This window comes from Lampetra planeri, chromosome 32 (genome assembly GCF_965212315.1).
Source record: "Lampetra planeri chromosome 32, kcLamPlan1.2.h2, whole genome shotgun sequence".
NCBI lineage: Eukaryota > Metazoa > Chordata > Hyperoartia > Petromyzontiformes > Petromyzontidae > Lampetra > Lampetra planeri.
Genome location: NC_136138.1, coordinates 12,376,518 through 12,394,684, shown reverse-complemented (window position 1 = coordinate 12,394,684; position 18,167 = coordinate 12,376,518). Strand labels below are relative to the sequence as shown.

General features: G+C 40.5%; 1 protein-coding gene across 1 annotated transcript; it reads left to right on the top strand.

The window, feature by feature from the left end:
- Positions 1–217: 217 nt before the first annotated feature.
- Positions 218–16,836, top strand: ZMYND10 (zinc finger MYND-type containing 10). The gene is made up of 12 exons (XM_078609824.1): positions 218–444; positions 801–909; positions 1,404–1,520; positions 2,314–2,367; positions 3,747–3,899; positions 4,478–4,566; positions 5,388–5,491; positions 6,843–7,015; positions 7,530–7,655; positions 11,502–11,623; positions 11,864–11,989; positions 12,912–16,836. The coding sequence occupies exons 1-12, from the start codon at positions 347–349 to the stop codon at positions 13,000–13,002; spliced, it is 1,362 nt and encodes a 453-aa protein (XP_078465950.1). The 5' UTR covers positions 218–346; the 3' UTR covers positions 13,003–16,836.
- The last annotated feature ends 1,331 nt before the right edge of the window (positions 16,837–18,167 follow it).

The following is an 18,167-nucleotide window of genomic DNA, read 5'->3' as shown; positions in this document are numbered from 1 at the left end:
TGGTTGCCAGGGTAACGCGTCACGTGGCGCCTGCACGTGGCGGGCAGCGACAAAGAAACCGACGCGGCCGTCGATCACAACGCGGCCTGGCGTGGGGCAGTGTGCAAGAGGCGACGTTTCAGGCCAGTTGCCCTTCGTCGTGGCATTTACAACAAAAGCACAAAAACTAAAGTATGCAGTGGGCGGGTCCACGTCACGTGACTAGCGGTGGGCGGGGCCCGCGCCGTTGCCACGGGAGCAGCGTCCCCGTTGCCGCGGTAACGGCGAGGAACGAGGTGGAGGAGGCCGCGGTTCGAGTGCCGCGCCGGGAGGTCGCTCCCCGTTGCAGGAGGACGAGGAGGAGGCGATGGAGGCAGCGACCGAGTCCGTGGTCACGCTCGGAGAGGCAGAGGGCTTTGTGCAGTCGCTGGAACCATTCCCCATGTTGGAGATCGCCTCCCCCAGGTAAAGGGGACGGGCCCGACTCGCCCTCCACTCGCCGCCCTCCACTCGCCGCCCTCCACGGGGACTGCGCCGTGCCGCGTGTTCTGCTTAGTTGCCGCTCGGGTGATCTCGGTATGAAAGAAGAACACTGAAGTGCAGCCTCACGTGCACCTCATCTGGCTGTGACACGGAGTGTCCAGTGGATGCGATTACTTTCGTCCATGTGTTCAGAATCAGAATGTGTCTACTGGCTGAATCCGATAACCTATAAAGCTCTTTTCACAGATGTCCAGTAGGAATGTGTTGTCCTGCAGCACCTGTCTCGACAGTCTACATTGTCCAATGGTTCATTGTCTTTGTCGTGTGTGCGTGAGTAGGTGGATGATACAGCACACGTATATCGAGAAACTCAATATAGAGGCGATTTTGCAGGCAATCAATAAAGGTGATGAGTTTGTGAAGGAGTTCCTTGTCACATATGAAAAGGTGGGTCTTTGCTCACGATGCATCGCTATTCAACTACACACTGCATGCATCCGCATCAAGAGGTCAAGGGATGGCGTCGCGTAACTGCCAAAGCACTAAATGAATAATAACTTTATAACTTAAAATCTTGCATTATGTTCAGAATTTTGTCAGAAAAGGTATGCCATATATAAAAAAACATAAGGTGAACAATGATAATTACAATATCACGATATTTTCCCAAACAGACAATATTGTACTATTATGGTGGACCTTACGACTACATACCACAGTATGTGAAGTGGTTTCATTTATCTGAATGCCTTATGTGAAAGTTTTACTAACTTTTAAAGCACATTGTCAATGTAACCATTATTTATTTTATGTTTAAACTAAATATCCATATATTATACTCTTTGGGTCTTTCGGTAAAGCCACGTAGATACAAAAATAATAAATACATTTTAAATATATTAATCCATATATTAATCGCTCCTTCATGTTTATCTTTTCAGACCTGCGTCCTTGTCCATGAGGTTTTAGCAATAGAGGTTTGGAAGCGAAAAATATTCCCTATTATTTGTCGTGTGAAAGATTTTGAAACGAAAGCGACATTTCCCATATACATGGTGGTAAGTCACAAAGCACTCTTGTGGGTTTGCTTCTTTTCTCCATTTACACTCACCCTCTTGGTGAATGCAGATAAGTCGTGGCTCTTATTTAAACGATTCACTATTTCTGAGCTCTGACATTACCTGTGTGACCCAGAGCACAATCTCTCACTGTCTCGCTGCCATTGCCACCTGGGTGGCCAATAACTACAACTCAATGTGGATACAACTCACCTCCCACCCTCCCTCTTATCAGTTCTTTTCCCCTATAACTCTCCATACTCCACCATTCAGCCGTCCGTGCAGACCAATACAACATAATAACCACTGCGTCATCTCTCCTTCGTGCTTCATACACGCCACGGCCACATAATTGATGCCTTCCTCTTCCATAACGTTAGTGAAATTCACATTTTCCTTACAACCTCCATTGGCACTCCACGCATTAATACCCTTGTCACCTCATGCTCCAATAATTGATATATCCTTTCTAGTCTCCCATTCTCCCACCTCGCACCTGTTCAATCTGTCCCAACACTGCAGCTAGGACTGTTCACCAATTCCTCTGCTTTAATCCCATCTGCCCCGTCCCTTGTTGCTTTTCGCTGGCTTTCTATTCAACTGTGTTTTCACTTCAAACGCTCTCAAGAGTATACATATCTCCTTTTCTCAGCTGCTGCCTACCTCTACTCTCTGGTCTTCTTGAATAATCTTTGTGAGAGAGAGTACCTCCTTACTGGACTCCTCTTCTGATATATATTATGTTAAATTGCACACGTACAAAACACAGCTCAAACACTTTTATATTTTTCAGATTCGTCATGAGGCAACCATAGTGAACCTTCTTGAAACTGTCTTGTACCATAAGGTATGCGATACATTTGCACGTAATTTCTCTGAAGTTTATTTACACACTTACTACACTGTATGACTTGTATACACAATGTCAGGTTCCCCAAGCACCCTCTTCGGTGCAAATTCAAAAGTGTTCATTGCCGCCAATTATTTTGCATTCACCTCCATCAGTTAATGGTTGGCAGGTGGCTCAGCGGTAGCGTTACGAGTTGGTTTGAGGGGGTTCATGCAGCCCATTATCATCCCTCTGGTGTTGAAAAATGAGGACCACGTTGTAAGGAAATCAACAGTGGTTGTCCAGTAGATAGACTCGCCTCCGCCTTAGGAATGTGGAATTTCCACCAGTTTCTCAGGGCTGTAACACGAGATGAACACCACCACAGTGCTCATTTGAGCACAACATCACTGACTTTTGTTTGGATAGGTGTTGTTATGCTTTAAAAATTAGCAGGACATTAATATTACGTAGCATATCCAGCATCTCAATGCACTGTCTCAATGTACCGTCATGCGGTGTGCAGTACTTCACAGGGTCTTTTAGTTCTATTCAATTTCCATCAAGTGTTGGCAGAGTGTCACACGACAAAGGTTTGTGCTATTAAAAGCATTTTTAATTGACTGCAGTGACTCAACCTAACAGGAATAGCAATGAAATAAGATGTCAAAGGACATCTCCCACTGTTCAAATGTCATTATTTGACTACCTTTCCAAATGCAGTTTCGAACTGTAAAGGCAAGTACAGGACTATAATCTTCATATCCTGACACCATCTTTCCATTATCAGAGTAAAAGTAAAAGTGTCACCCTGCTGAATGTAGCACGGGGAAGTGCTCATCTCTAATTGTAGCCGTGAGTTCATGGTGCTAATTCCACATTGCTATGACAGGCTATTCACTCTGTGGGACGACTGTTGATATCCCTCAATAATTGTACTAACTTTATGAACAATGCAGATATGATACACTAAGTTGACCCTCGACCCTGATTTGAACTTGCAACCTTCTGACTGTGAGTCAGACATTCTTACCTACTTGCTGTATTGCCACCTTCATCCCATATCTTAGTCCTGTTTGTGGGTATCTTCACCTATAATACACCTTGCCTCCAAAGTTCAGGATGACCTGGCCATATCAACATCCCGTTCGTGTGTGTGCATGCATGCCTACATTGTAGGCAGCAGAGGGCAGTGCAGCAAAATACCTGTCCAGTGCCATACCGTACTTCTATTTTCCCACATCTATGCTTCCCACCTTCACCAATCCACACTGATTAGCAATCAAATCACCCCGCCAATCTGGACGGTGTCCAACAGAGCACTGACAAAGGGCTGTTCATTTGCATACCCGTGCACGTCTCTTTATAAGTGACACGTGTGAAACTGGGTGTTGTAGGACGCAGTGGGGTCTCTGGACGATCAGGCACTAGACCTGCTGGACTACGCGCACAGGAAGGTGACGATGTTGGTGGCGCGGCACCAGCAAGGGCAGTTACAACCAGAGAAGGCGCGTGACAAACTATCGCCCATCCACGCCTCCTCCTTAGAGGTACCCGTGCTCGGTTACCACTACAATAGGACGCACTGTTAAATAACAACATCGTATGAACAATATAACAAATAAAATCATGATAAAATTTATATTGTGAACCAGAATCATAACAAATGGTAAATTTTCTCCACCATAGTGAGCTATGGTGGAGCTATGGTGGAGCACCTGATTCACTTTAAAGTCTTATTTCTCATGAATAAAGTTCTAACCGTTTGACAGACATCCCAGCACACGTAGAATGTATCTCGGTATGTTTCTCCAAAAGAACAAATATAAATGTTCTGTGTTGCGTCTTCCTTTAATGTTGTAAATTCACAACCCTATTGTACATCTCTTTTTTATAGAAATGTATATTTTTCTTAAATTGTGATGATGTCTTCTCAATGCAATAATGCAATATGCACTTGCATTTTTAAGTGATTTACTTTAACACCCGGTTCAGTTTAATTTTAGAAAAACCTATCTTTTTCATGGAGACCAGTGTGATTAGTCTGTCCATGAAGTTAATCAAAGCAAGTTTTTCATCTCTGCCATTGTGGGAGTTTTCATTGACATTTGTGTCTTTGTTATGACAGGAGGTGAAGCAGCAGAGCGATGATTTGGAGTTTAATATTTCTCTGAAGTGTGTCTCGATTCTACGGTACTTGATTGATTACCTGGACAGGTGATTAACAGTAACCTTACAGCAGAAATAACACACGTAATTTTAGGAATATTTTACCAGTCTTAAGATATTTAATTGCTTCATACCAAGTGGGGCTAAATATATTTTCCATTTTAAAAAATACATCATTTCTCCAGCAGGAGCCAATCTCTAGATAGTACAACCACTGTATACTTTAACATATAATATTTATAGTCAATTGTTATATAGCTACATACCTTAAAAGTATTATTTGTCGACAGACACTTTTTGTGGTTTTATGTTTGCATATTTTTTTAATAAATATTTTCTTTTGCATTTCCAATTTGCTTAAAAATAAACTCTGCACTTCAGATTAGTAACGTATTTTCCATCTGAACAAATTACATTGTTGCACTAATTAGTCATACATTAAATATTCTGCCCAAGAGAATGATAATCTTGCATGTGATATATATTTTTACTGTAACTTAAATGGATATAGATGTTAAGCAACAAATGTGTATCTCTGCTCAAATGAGCAATGGGTCTATGCTGATGTCTTTTGGGAAAATTGTGGACATTCCACATTTCCATAGTGGGGGCCAGTCTTTGCATAGGATTATCATTGTTAACTTCCCATAAAGTAGAACTAATTTTATCTGCTCTGGAAGGATGATAGGCTGAGTCAACCCCAAATAACTATTTGAACTCACAGCCTTCTATTTGGGAATCGAGTGCTGTAATCGCTGCATCACTTGGCAGATTAAACTGCGGTACCTATGTACACGTGCTGGATGAGTGGTTCAGTCGAATGAATGTGGCTGTGTCATTAATTAGTCTTCCTGTTCCATTGCCCACAGCCTGCCGCTGTCTGTGCACACGCGCATGCTCAACACGCACAATGTGCCGGTGCTGCTGGTGCAACTATTAGACAATCGCCCCTGGATCCGCACCAACAAAGACGGTTTGTGTTCTCGTGACCATGCCACTAGCAATGAGCGAAGGGTCTACATCCACTTAATTACAAGGGGCGTTGGTCTCGCATGAGGGCACTAGCAATGAGGGATTTTCTTCCAATTTGGAATCAGACACGGATACCACAATTTCAGAATTCGTGATTACAGGATATTCAATTCCACAAGACTTTATGATTACAGAATTGCAAACACGGAATTGTCTGTGAAATAGATGCGAATTTGTACAATTGATTTGCTCAATAATTCCCGAATTTCCTTTACAATGGATAGACTATCTCAGAACTGTCTTGACATTGCTGAGCAACTTGAGAACAAGTCTCTCACACACAACACTACACAGTGATCATGAATGTTTTACAAGATTGGATTACGACATATCGATTATCGAAACCATTTATACTTATAAATATTAGCTCTCAGAGCTGAACTCGGTTGAATACAAGTGACATTTTTTGATTTTTTTTCAATCGGTTAAAAAAACATGCATTAAAAGACGCCGCTTTTTTCATCGATACAAAGCTCGACTCTATCCCAGGCCATCCTACACGAGTTTCAATCTACATTGTAGAGAACAGACCTTAACGTTATGGTTAGGCACACAATTCTAGTGCTGTACTGACACAATTAAGTCCCTCCAGTATATTTAAATATTTAATTGCTGTGATGTCACCAGAGTTATGACAGAGTGCCTGACCATGATCTTGAAGTATTTTTTCTCATTGATGAAGCATCCCTTAATGTTGGACAATCCAGGACACACTGACTCAGTATGTATCTACAAGATCAGAGCTACAGTTAACTCTCGATAATTATTTGTGAGAAGATTATCTGGCTTGTGGATTCAAGCGTTCTTGTGAGAAACAATATATGTGTGCATGCACACTTATCCTATTATTTCTGTTCCCCTTTTTCTCAAAGGTCAATAACTTACCCGAATAACCACAAACATGTTGACAAGTGAACTGATAAAAAAACACAACATTTGACATCTCCACCATCAATCTACGATGGTAGATTATGTTTTTCCAGCCGGTTTTAACGACACATTTATATATTTAAGCGATCTAACCCAACAAACCTCTATTATGGAATCTACAAATGTTTTGCATTATCCATGTTTTAGTTTTATTCGGGCCACCCCTTCCTTCCCCATTTCCCAAAATAATCAAGAGTTTACTCTTTTATGGATTCCATATTTCTTTAAACCATCAACTCCCTACAATTGAACATTGTGTTCTAATCACAGATTGCTGCCAATTTTACTTCTCCCGAGGGAGCCTCAGCAGTGCTGCTTCACTATCCTCATCGTTTCATTAACACTGAGACTTGAACAATCAGGTGCTGTGGAACTCTATGTGGACAACGGGTGGCGTGCGCGGAGCAGTGACGAAGTCTTTAAGTTGTCTAAACTCGATGGCCAGCTGTGGATCGCCATCTACAGCCTCGTGCTGCACAAGGAGAGCCTGCGCAAGTACGACTGTAATGCCTACAACAAAGGACAGCTGCTCAAGGTGCGTCGATGTTTGTTGCTTTTTATCCGTCTCCTAATTATATTTCAATTATGGCATCAGCATCACATCATGAGACACATCTGTTTGGAGCACTTGCAGAAAGCAGTGCATCAATATCAACATCTGTGAGGTGGCATCAGTATATCGTTATGACAGAGTTGAACTGCTTTTCGAGAAGCTTTTTTCTCATTAACGAAGTTTCAAACTTTTTTTGGAGAGCCCAGGACACACCCTTTATATGTTCATTCTGCTGGAGTTGATCATTTTTCTGGAGCCAATAAAATCAGTACCACTTGCCGTAAAATGTATAGTGAAGTTGTGTGGAGTAACTGGATCTCGTCATGGGATTGTGAAATGTCCATCACTGTTTTTGGCTGTAAGTTGAAGTTGAATGTCATGGGGACATAATTTTTTTTTTGTCCCTCCCAAAGTGTATTTGTTACTACGTACTGCAAATCCTTGTCCATGACTGATGTAATGTGAATGGATTTGTGCTGTGTTTTTCTCGTTGTAGCTCCGTGGATTTCTGACGGAAGTGCTGGTCGATCAGTTGCCTTGTCTGATGGACCTACAAAAGTTTCTCAATCACCTGGCCATGGTGGATCCCGCACCTCCCAAGAAAGACCTTATTATTGAGCAGGTAATAACAGCTATGGTTAAATGATCGCCAATCCAGCTTCCAAGTTGCTGGATAATTATCCAGCAACTTGGAAGCTGGATTGGTGGATCACACAACCCATCGTGTGCGTGAGTCGCCTATTGACATGTTGTCTGTGGAGGAGAAATATAGACAGTAGGCCGCTGACCGATGTATGCATAGATTGCACGTGAGTTTTTTCTTCTTCTAGGGACTGCTTTGTTCTGACATTGAAAAAACTTTGGATACTCAGTTATTGTGTTATGGATTAATCAAGAATTACAGTGCTCTTATTTTTACGATGATGGGAAACGTGACTTAAAATACAACAAATCTTTCTGGCTTGTGTTTTCCAATTCTTCAAATTACAGTGCAATTTTTCAGTTCCCATGACATCATTTTGTAAATATGAGGCTTAAAAAAGAGTAGACTAGCCTAGATTATTGCGAGTATGCTTATAGAAATCTTTTTTGAAAACTGAACACTTTAAAACTAAGATAAAAATCCAAAGTATATCATCTCTAATTTTGTTATTTAAATCAAGTAAGCCTTATTAATTTCTCACTGGTGAAATGTGTGGCTGGGAAATGTCACTTATGCTCAATTTGGCATAAAATTGAGCATTGCTTTGGCCCTTAAGGAATCTGCAAAAAATCTGAAGAGCGACAGATGTTAACAAATATGGTCTGTTAAGGAGCCTCTTTAAGAGGCTTTGTACTTGAGGAAAGCTACCCAAGTGCCCAGTTAGATAGTATTTCAATTTCATGATGTAAACGTACCCTTTGAAAAGAATAACCTTATTAGAAAGTCACTATTTTTCTTAGCCTTGTTGTTAATCTCACGTAAACAGTAAGCAAAGTGTAGTTTTGTTGCATGGATTTGTCATTCAGAATTACAAAAAATTGCCACTAAATATAATGACTGAAAATTGTCATGATTTTATCTGTCTGCCTCTTCAGTGAGAATGAGTCAATTATTTTCTCCAATTGACGCCCAAAAGCAATGGAACATGTTCTGCATTCTCATGACAGATACCTGTCTTCTATAGGAGACGGTGTAAGGATTCACTTCCCCGGTGATCAATAAATGTTTGTGATTCAGGGTCTTGATTCGATTCAAGAATATTGTGTTTTAACATTGTTGTGAATGTAGTTATTGTGAATTACAATCAACATAAACAGTACACATATGTTAAAATATCAGTTCTTACAGAAAAATGTATTAATACATAATTACACATGTACATTTTATCCATGATGATCCATGGCAACGCATAACGGGTTTGTGCATGCTACTTCTTTATGCTTTCAACAGGGTCCCATAGTTTACGTGGAGTGCCCTTGCCAATAACATCTGGTGATATACCAGCATTAATTTAACAAGCCTAAATGCTGATGAGACCCAGAATGAAAAAATACTGTAATGTTTCTCTGGAAAGCCAACATCCACTAATATTTTGAGGCAATTTCAAAACTTGTACATAATTGAGTACATTATTGTAATAAAAAATAATGTGAGATCGTTTCACAGAAGATGGCGTTGTGTGCATTTGTCATTGTCCATATTGAAACGAATTATAAACACAGAAATATGGATTCAACACTCTTTACAAAATTTGTTGAGTATCCTGGAGTTGCTTAGACATTTGGCCACACTCATTCTAGATTTCAGTAACTTCCTTATGGTTTTGGATTTTGTTTCAGAAATAGGTTTTCCATGGACTAAGCGCAGTAGTGCACACTAATGTTGTAAGATCGATAATGTAATACTGCAGCCATTTATGCACCAGACATATGCATTTAATAAAATGTAATATTACAAGAAATGCCCATGTCCATGAATACATAATAAAGGTTTTTGGGTTTAGATCGCTTTATATATAAACGTGTCGCAACCCTCCACCACCCGACACGGCCAATCAGTAAAAAATGTGTCAGGTTGAAAAAAGACAAATAGTTCAGTACTATAGCCCACCGGGTGTGTTGAAGAGTGAATCCACAACATTTACAATTTTTGAGTACGACGTTTGGCTGGTAATTACATCCAGTATCATCGGGCAATTTGCCAGAATAGTGAAGCCCTCCACCTGCTCCCGGTCTTAAATAGAACAGCAGGCTGACGTCATCGTTTAACCAAATCAGGTGCAGAGATCAGAGGCTAAAGTAGTGAACTATTTGTCTTTTGTCAACGTGACACATTTTTTACTGATTGGCTGTGTTGGATCACATTTATAAATAACGTGATCGAACCCAAAACCTTTATTATGAATAATATTGGTCGCGAAAGCCTCCATTAATACATTTTGTGTTTATCTAACACAGCCTCAATGAGTTTCAAGATAATTTATTGGGAGATTGGTGCTTGGTCATTTGAGCCAATTTCTTGTTAAATATTTACTTCTTGGAAGAAACCAAAATTCCAGGAGAAACACAAATTTAGGAGGAGATAATACAAACATTGTACGCGGAGTATAAATACAGGAGGAACGCTTGTTATCTGCATTTAATGTGTTATTCCTTGATTTCAGTTATTCCTCTACGTATGTAGAGGTCATGTATGTTTTTCTCTAAAGCACTGGTTGCCAGATGTGAACCTCCACACCGGGCATTAATGCTCTTGTTGGGAGAGAGTGATATATTTTGGTCTCTAGTTGTAATATCTTTGTTTTTAACTCCTTTTGACTGTCCTTCACACGTTCAGCACTTTAGTTTAACAGCTGTGGGTTTGTTTGTACAAATTATAATGGGATTCTATCCTTAGTGTACATTACTTAGTTGCACTGTTACATAATGCAATCAGGCTTTTTGCACTTTGTTTAATGAAACACAGCTTTTGTGCCGATGTGTCGTGCTAAGTACAAAAGGCTGTACCAGGCTGCAGTGAGTGCATTTTAGACATGCAACCTTTACTTGTGTTGTTGCCGTTTTTATATGAAATGTATGTCAGCGTGTTGCAGATCCATATATCTTCAGTCAGGGAATATCAAATGCAAGAGCACATCTAATGGCACTTCTCTTTTTTATCTGCATATTAATAACAGTATTTTTAAAGATGTGACTTGAAAATGTTTAGGGTTTTTGAATACTAATGAAGTCAGTCTCCTAATAATTTCAGTCTTGGAGAAAGTTATCATTTACCATTGTCAAGTAACGTATATCTGGTGTGCAAGAAGTTCATTATACATACATACAGCACTGAATATAACTTGCCACTTATTGTATTTAGGATTTGCATTTTCTGAGTGCTCAAATGCATGCATTTCAAAGCGATTCCAAGTGTTGTGAGACAAACATTACATAAGGAAACTCAAGGTATAAAAATAACGTCTAGAATAACATTGAGTAGCAACAGGAAATATCAAGAATCGTATGAATTTTTGAATGGATCAAATGAAAAATATACTTTTCCATGAATAATTAAACAAAGAAGTATTTCCATTATGTTTGACCGCACACAAGTGTGCCTTTAAAAAGGTAAACTTGCCTTCTGCTTTTTGGTTAACAGAGTTTCAATACAGGGAATTGGGTTACTGTATTTGCAGGGTGCAATAAGATTATGTGTTGATGGTAATGCGCCATCTTCTCTTATTTCATGTCAAATTAATGAAAACATCTGGATAAGAGTGACTTTAAAGCATGGATGGTTTTATGAGCTACAGTAATGAATCTTAGTTCAATTTCACCAGGAAAGAGGTTGTCAAACTTGCTATTTGGACATGGTTGTGATTGTAATTCTTCAGAGATCCTTTTGTATGTTATGCTGTCCGAATAAATATTCCGTAACCTTACATCTGCAATAATTACCAGATATGGACGACAGATAATTTCACTTTTTTCCCTTTTTCAAAAGATCCCGGAAATTCGGGAAAAATTCCTGCGTGAAAATGAGAACAAGTGGAAAGCCATTGCTAAGTACCAGATGAAGAATGCCTTCACGCCATCAGAAGCGGAGCTTCGGCAGCAAGCTCAAAGGTCTACAACCACACTGATTGTACCCACAATATTGCTTTTGTTGGTAAAAGGTAAAGGTGCATCCCTACAATTACTTGCTCATATCACTGCTGGCGGAATAGCCTCCACTAGAGGGCAATTTGCCCGATTCTTCCACACTGGCCAGAATTCTTGGGAGAGTATCTGCACTACCCCACCATACGCAACCTGACGTTTTGTGGGTAGATTTGTCTTATAATTGTTTCATTGGCTGTAATGCAGGTGGGTGGAGATGTACAAATCGGATGTGATGGAGGCCCTGCTGCCGGAGGAGGCGCGCTGCTGCGTGTGCGGAGCCACGGCCAAGAAGCGCTGCTCGCGCTGCCGCAACGAGTGGTACTGCAGGAGGTAAAGTTACGGCCATGGCTCTCCACGCCAGCTACAGAGGGGTTCTGTTGTCTGGCAAGGATGAGACTTCACAAAACCACAGAAGAGTGTGGTGAATCGCACTCTACAGGGCTGCCTTTGAGCCCAGCATCTAAGGTTGAGACACTTGACGATGTGCACCAGGTTCTGGGTTGGGTGACGCTAATCCTGAATTTACAAAAATATTTCAATCCATGCCCAACTTTACCAAAACTCTAACCCAACCTATTTATGTGCTGGTTCCAAAATTGCCGGGTTTTCACAGACTTAGATAGCACCATCATATCCCAGCTCTGCTTCCCAATGCTCTGTGAGCCATGAGGCTCTGTGGGTTTGGCTCCTTCTGTTCCAATTGCTCATCTACCCCGACAGCTAGAGGTTAAGGGTCAGAAAGTAGTCTTTAATTAGATGTTTAACAAAAGCATGGGTTAGCTTAGATTTTTTTAATTTGAAAATTAGTTTTGTTATCTTATATTGTGCACAATATTTAGAACACTGATATGGCCAAGAAGTTGAACTGAGCTGGTGAGGTCAAGGTGCGTACGTATCACTTGGGCGTTGACCCCGTAAAGTCACAATCGGTTCTGGGGATGGCCCAACTCAATGTGCAGTTTGAGAAGCGACTTCGGAGGCTATATCGGGGAAACGGCTGTTTCAGCTGGGGTGGGCTGCCATGAGAATTCGAGTTCCTAGACCTGGCTTGGTGCCAGCATAGAGGCAGCATTGATCGTGGGGACAGCCTGGGCCCCTTGTAGGTGACTTGAAATATGTAAATCTTGTGGCGTGTGAACATCTGCACGAGGGAAATCATATATGATGTCGCTCATGTTAAGTGCTTGCAAATAGCATTTTATTCCAATTCAAAGATAATTCTAACGTTGAGATGTTGTCTTTGGTTGTGCAGGGAGTGTCAGGTGCAGCACTGGCCAAAGCACAAGAGCGTGTGTAGTCTGTTGGTTGAGGAGCTCAGTAAGAAGCTCACTCTTGCAGAGTGAGCCACATGCTGGTGAGTAGATTACTGGGCGCATGTTCTGACTGGTAACATGACCCGAAGAGAAAAGTCATCGCATAGTCTGTAAGGCTGAAGTTATCACCATCGGCATCATTAAGAAGCGATGCTTTATAGATAAACAATAATATTAATATAAACCAATATTTGGACAATGGCCTTTCAGAGAAAAGACAGTGCTAAAGAGGTCATTGATCAACTGTTATGTTATTTTATATTTCTCAACATTGTCAACAGTGGTTATACAATGGAAAGAATCGCCCTTGCCACAGAAATTTGGAATTGTCACCACTGGATCAGGGGCACAAATAGGTGAAATAAGTGCTGCCCCTAAACTAATTTAAGCAGAGAGGTGATTTGGCATGACAATCGCGGTATTGTATTTATTAATGACAATGGTGGGATCATATGACCAGCTTGTGTTCCCAAAACACTGCCAATGCAGTCCTCAGAATGATATCGTTTCTCCATATGCATTCTTTTGGATGTAATTGTTGCTTTGAGAAACAAAAGCTATCGACTTTTACAGAATCCACTAAATTACTCTTGATATGAGACGATAATTTTAGTTTCTATATAATTAAACACAGTTACCCAGTAAATGTGTTTGCCATTTAGTGTGTACCAAGTGCATAGTACAGACATTGATCAACATTGCAATTATTTAACTCCAATGACAATTCAATTTATTGATGGTAATTTTTTTTATGTAAGTGAATTTGACAATTATAGCTGTTGCAACATAGTCCTAAGACCAGACTCTAAGTTGGCCTATGGAAGGCAGTACAGAAAATAGGTTGTTGACCTATTCTGTTTATTTACTATTAACTCGTCATATGGATTAGTTTGATCCGTGAATCTCAATGTACTCTCATCCAAAAAAATATCTCCAAAAGAATTTACCCAACATCTAGGCAAGACCTACCTAAAAATAATCTGGACACTCAGGATTTTCTGGGTAAATAGAATATTTTAATTATTTAATTACATTACTGATTTGCATTTTATGGTTGAAATATAGATTTCAAAAGCCCTTTTTTGGATAATGCAAAAATAAAAGTAATCAGATTTCAAATTCACATTTCAATTAACTCAGAAAGAGTGATGCCACGTGAGACATTAATAACGCCATCTCCTTACAGTGCCCGACTGCTGAGAATGATATAAATACGCTCATAGATTACCTCTTCCTGCCCTTGCCTCCGGGGAATTTAAAACCAAGCAGTCGTTAAAAAAACACATTAACATTTCTCCTGACCCTTACATGGAAATGTATAAAATGTAACAGCATAGCGAAAAGTTAACAAAGCACATCTCTAAAAAGAACTAAGACTGTGAGATAAGTGAGAAAATTATGTAAATAACATAAATACTAAAGTGCTTTGCTGTTTGTACAAGAACCTGGATGTAATTTTTTTCATCACAGTTGCTGAGAACAGGTCCAAAGACCTAAAATGCAAAGCGGCCAGAAACCAAGAGCATTATTGTAGTATAGCATATAGGAACTAACCTACTTCATAAAAAGAGCAAGGTTGTACGAGCTGGGCTAGAGAGACGACGGGAGTGAGTTTCGTGGAGCGCATGTGCTTATGGAGACGAAGTGGTGAAAGTCTCCCTATAAATATCTCGGTGCCCCATAATAACAATACCCACGCTTGGTTGTCAACATTGCTGACTCCAGAGGCCTTATTATAGATCTGTGCATTCCGAGTGTTGGTGGATGTTTGTCTCCAACAGTGTGCTTAGTTAATTGACTTGACCCATGTATACATACGTGCATATGGCAGACTAGCAGATTCAAATGTGGGATGTTAAACATACATCATAATATCTCAGTTACCCATAATAACAATAACCACACTTGGCTGTCAACAATCGCTGACTCAGATACATATTTGTCTGCTAGCAGTGTGCTAAGTTAATTAACACGACTCGTGTATACATACATATGACTTCCTAACAGATTCAGATGTGGCATACTAATCGTGCATCATAATAAAAAATAAGGCAAGTGCACGGCAGTGCCCTTACCTGTGTGGCAGTCAAGAGCCAATTGTCGAAGTTCCACATCCCTGTAGCAGGATTCACTCATTGTATGGCACCACCACCATTGGCTTCCTAAAAAGCGGTACGTCCTTTATCCACCCAATGGGGGTGAAGAGCTGAGTTTGATACCTAAATAGAATATGAACTCGCAGATTTTAGTTGTTCAGTTTATTGCTGTGACCACAGAGCCATCTGGCCCGTTAACTGCACAGCTGTGCATAAACATGTTTTTAAATATATATAAGCGTTCTTGCTTTACAGATTTAGAATTTTCATGTTCACCATCTGAATATTTTAAAGTTATCTTAGTGCAATGCTAATGCTATGTATTGGGCTAATTTTGATGACTTAACGATTAAACCTGTTAAGGATGCTGTATGTGACTGTCACAAGACAAGTCACATGGCTCGGACTATTCCAACATGCCAGTGAATTCATGCACAGTAATGCGTGTACTGTATGTGGTTATTGCCCACTTGTCATGCACAGCCACAGCCTTGGAAGACTTGCATACAAACAATTCATTTGTCATGCAATATATCAATTTGAGTGTTATACATTGCATGGAATTTATATATGAACGGACACAATGCACAACACAAGTCATGTTAAGCGTCGACCAAACCTAAAGAGTATAAAATGTCTAATAATAAGTATGTGGCCTTTTTATAGCATTTTCAGAAAACTTTGTGGCGATAGCAGAACATGATTCTTGTTGCCAAGGACTGGGCGACAACCTTGAATGTCAATGATCGTACGTTTACAGCAGCATCGTGGCCCTAACTGCAGATCAATCTTTAATAGGCGACAGGATACGTTTGTGAACAAGGACAACCAGGGAGGAAAGCTGTAACGTGACTACCGTGCACTCGTCTAGGTTCACGGTGAAAGATTATCCGAATATTGTCAGTCTTAGAGTCACATCTTAATGAAAGCCATTCATTGTTGGCAGAAGTTAAATGTGTTTGTTGACACTTGTCTTGGTGTTACAGTTCATGCGCCTGTAGGGAATATGTCTGGTGGGTTTGAAAATGCTGGATTCATTTTGTCAGAATTGGTCTCTACTTCGCACTTTACCATGCGTTGGTGTTCTTGAGAAAAATATTTGTTTAAAAAAATATTTGCTGTGTTTGTGAGATGCGAGAAGTCTGTTTTGATTGCTCTATCTGCTGTTTTTAGTTTGCTGTATTTGCCGTTATATTTTGTGATGGACAATTTAAATCCAATTTTCATTGTTACAAGAAAACCCAGTACATATTGTAGATTGCTTCTATAAAATAACTCGGAACACTGGATAATTCCCAAGTCCACAAATATGTCATTGTCCACAGCTCATTTGCCATCACCTCTGGTGCTTCATGAAATCCATGTCTGTGCGCAAGGTCACGTTATTAATTATGCAGCTGTGCGTGTTGATGTCTTTACTCAGCATGTATCTTGTGCTTGCCTTGGTGACATATATCTGTGTTAAACTGTTTATTATAAGTGCCTGTCATCAAAGTATAACATATAATCTAATTATAACTGGCAGGTATTGTACATACTGTAGTTCCTAACAACTTAACACAGCCAGACTGCAATGGAAGCATCTGTTGAAATGTGGAACATGTAGAATCACACGTCTAACCAGTGACATGAAAAATATGAAGTCTTGTCTAAGATTATTTCATTGCCTGTGTTGATCATGTTTTTTCTGTTGGTTTTATAGTGCGACACAGTCAAGTGTGTTTAAGCTATACAGTGCATTGCTACAATAAAAACTAGTTTAAAATATTATATGCATCATTTGACTTATTTCTGTGTTTGATTTTCAAATGTTTTCATCTGTAAAATTGTATGAAAGAGTACCTACAGATAAACTCCTCTTACTGCACCTCTCTACTTCTCTCCCTTCAGCTTTGTCCCAGCATTGAGCCATGCAACTTCCTGTTATCCGCAACCCAATGGTTCCTGTTATCTGCTAATGTGCTGTCCGGAAGTCGAGGCGAATTTATCCTGTTATCTGCACGCAATTGTAATGCGAGCGTAAACGGGGTTCGTTGCTGGGCTCTGGCCCAATCACACGGCCCGGGGTATTGGGGGGCGGAGCCCAGTATGGGGGCATATGGGAGGGCCCGCCGTTCACCTCGGGTCCAATCGGAAGCGAGGTGAATGGGGGTGGAGCCAGCAGGGCGCTATGGGAAGGCCGGATCTGATGTTCCGGAAGGGGAGGAGACAGGATCACGTGGTAAAGGGGATATAGGTGGGAACCCAGAAAGGCTCCGGGTCAGTTATTGGAGTGAAGAAGCTGAACCGCGTTGGGTGGCCGGAGGGGATCCGCGCCATTAGCCACGTTGTTGGAAGAGCTTCGGCACACCGTCGGCCAGCGGTGTGCGGAGTGGGGGAGCGGAAGGACTGACAAGGAAGCGCGTGTGGGGCGCGCGTGAGGAGATGCTGGTCCGCTGTCAGGACCAGCGGGGTGCGAGCAAGAAGCTAAATAAAAGAGCAACAGAGATCAGCAGTGTGTGACGAAGTCTTTTATTACACAATGATTGTAATTGTCGCTATTGTCAATAAATGAAAAATTAAGTTTCACAGATAATTATTTGACTGATAAAGGGTCAAATCAAGAAAGTATATAGTATCCCCTTAGGACATTATGTATGTCATGCATATGTCTGAATGTGTATGTTGGTGATTGCATTAAATATCAATCACGATATTTAAAATATATCAATATATCGATGACGACTGCATTTCGATTCACTACATGGTAGCATGTGCATAGTTGACCCAGGCATATTTCTAAATATGAAATATAGTTATTGATATTTACTGAAATCACCAACATACATATTGAGACATGCATGAGTGTGACATCTGGCCAGCCAGCATATCGCACACCCAGTCCTTGGGAATGGTATTTAAATTAAGATGCTGGGTTTAGATAATTATCATGCGGTGCATGTGGATCAGAGTGTAATTTACATGCAATACAAGCAAATATGCATGCCACTCATTTGCTGCCCTGTGGGAACGTAATTTTTTAAGTTTTTAATTAAGTGGCAGCAAATAGACCTCCGCGGAATCAGATGTGAAATTTAATTGCTCCATATTTTTTTTATC

What these genes read in the sequence shown, in the direction of transcription:
- ZMYND10 (XM_078609824.1), top strand. Translation starts at nt 347, where the DNA reads ATGGAGGCAGCGACCGAGTCCGTGGTCACGCTCGGAGAGGCAGAGGGC. An exon ending in CTTCGGCAGCAAGCTCAAAG is followed by an intron (nt 11,624 to 11,863) that starts GTCTACAACCAC and finishes GCTGTAATGCAG; the next exon opens with GTGGGTGGAGATGTACAAAT. An exon ending in AACGAGTGGTACTGCAGGAG is followed by an intron (nt 11,990 to 12,911) that starts GTAAAGTTACGG and finishes TTGGTTGTGCAG; the next exon opens with GGAGTGTCAGGTGCAGCACT.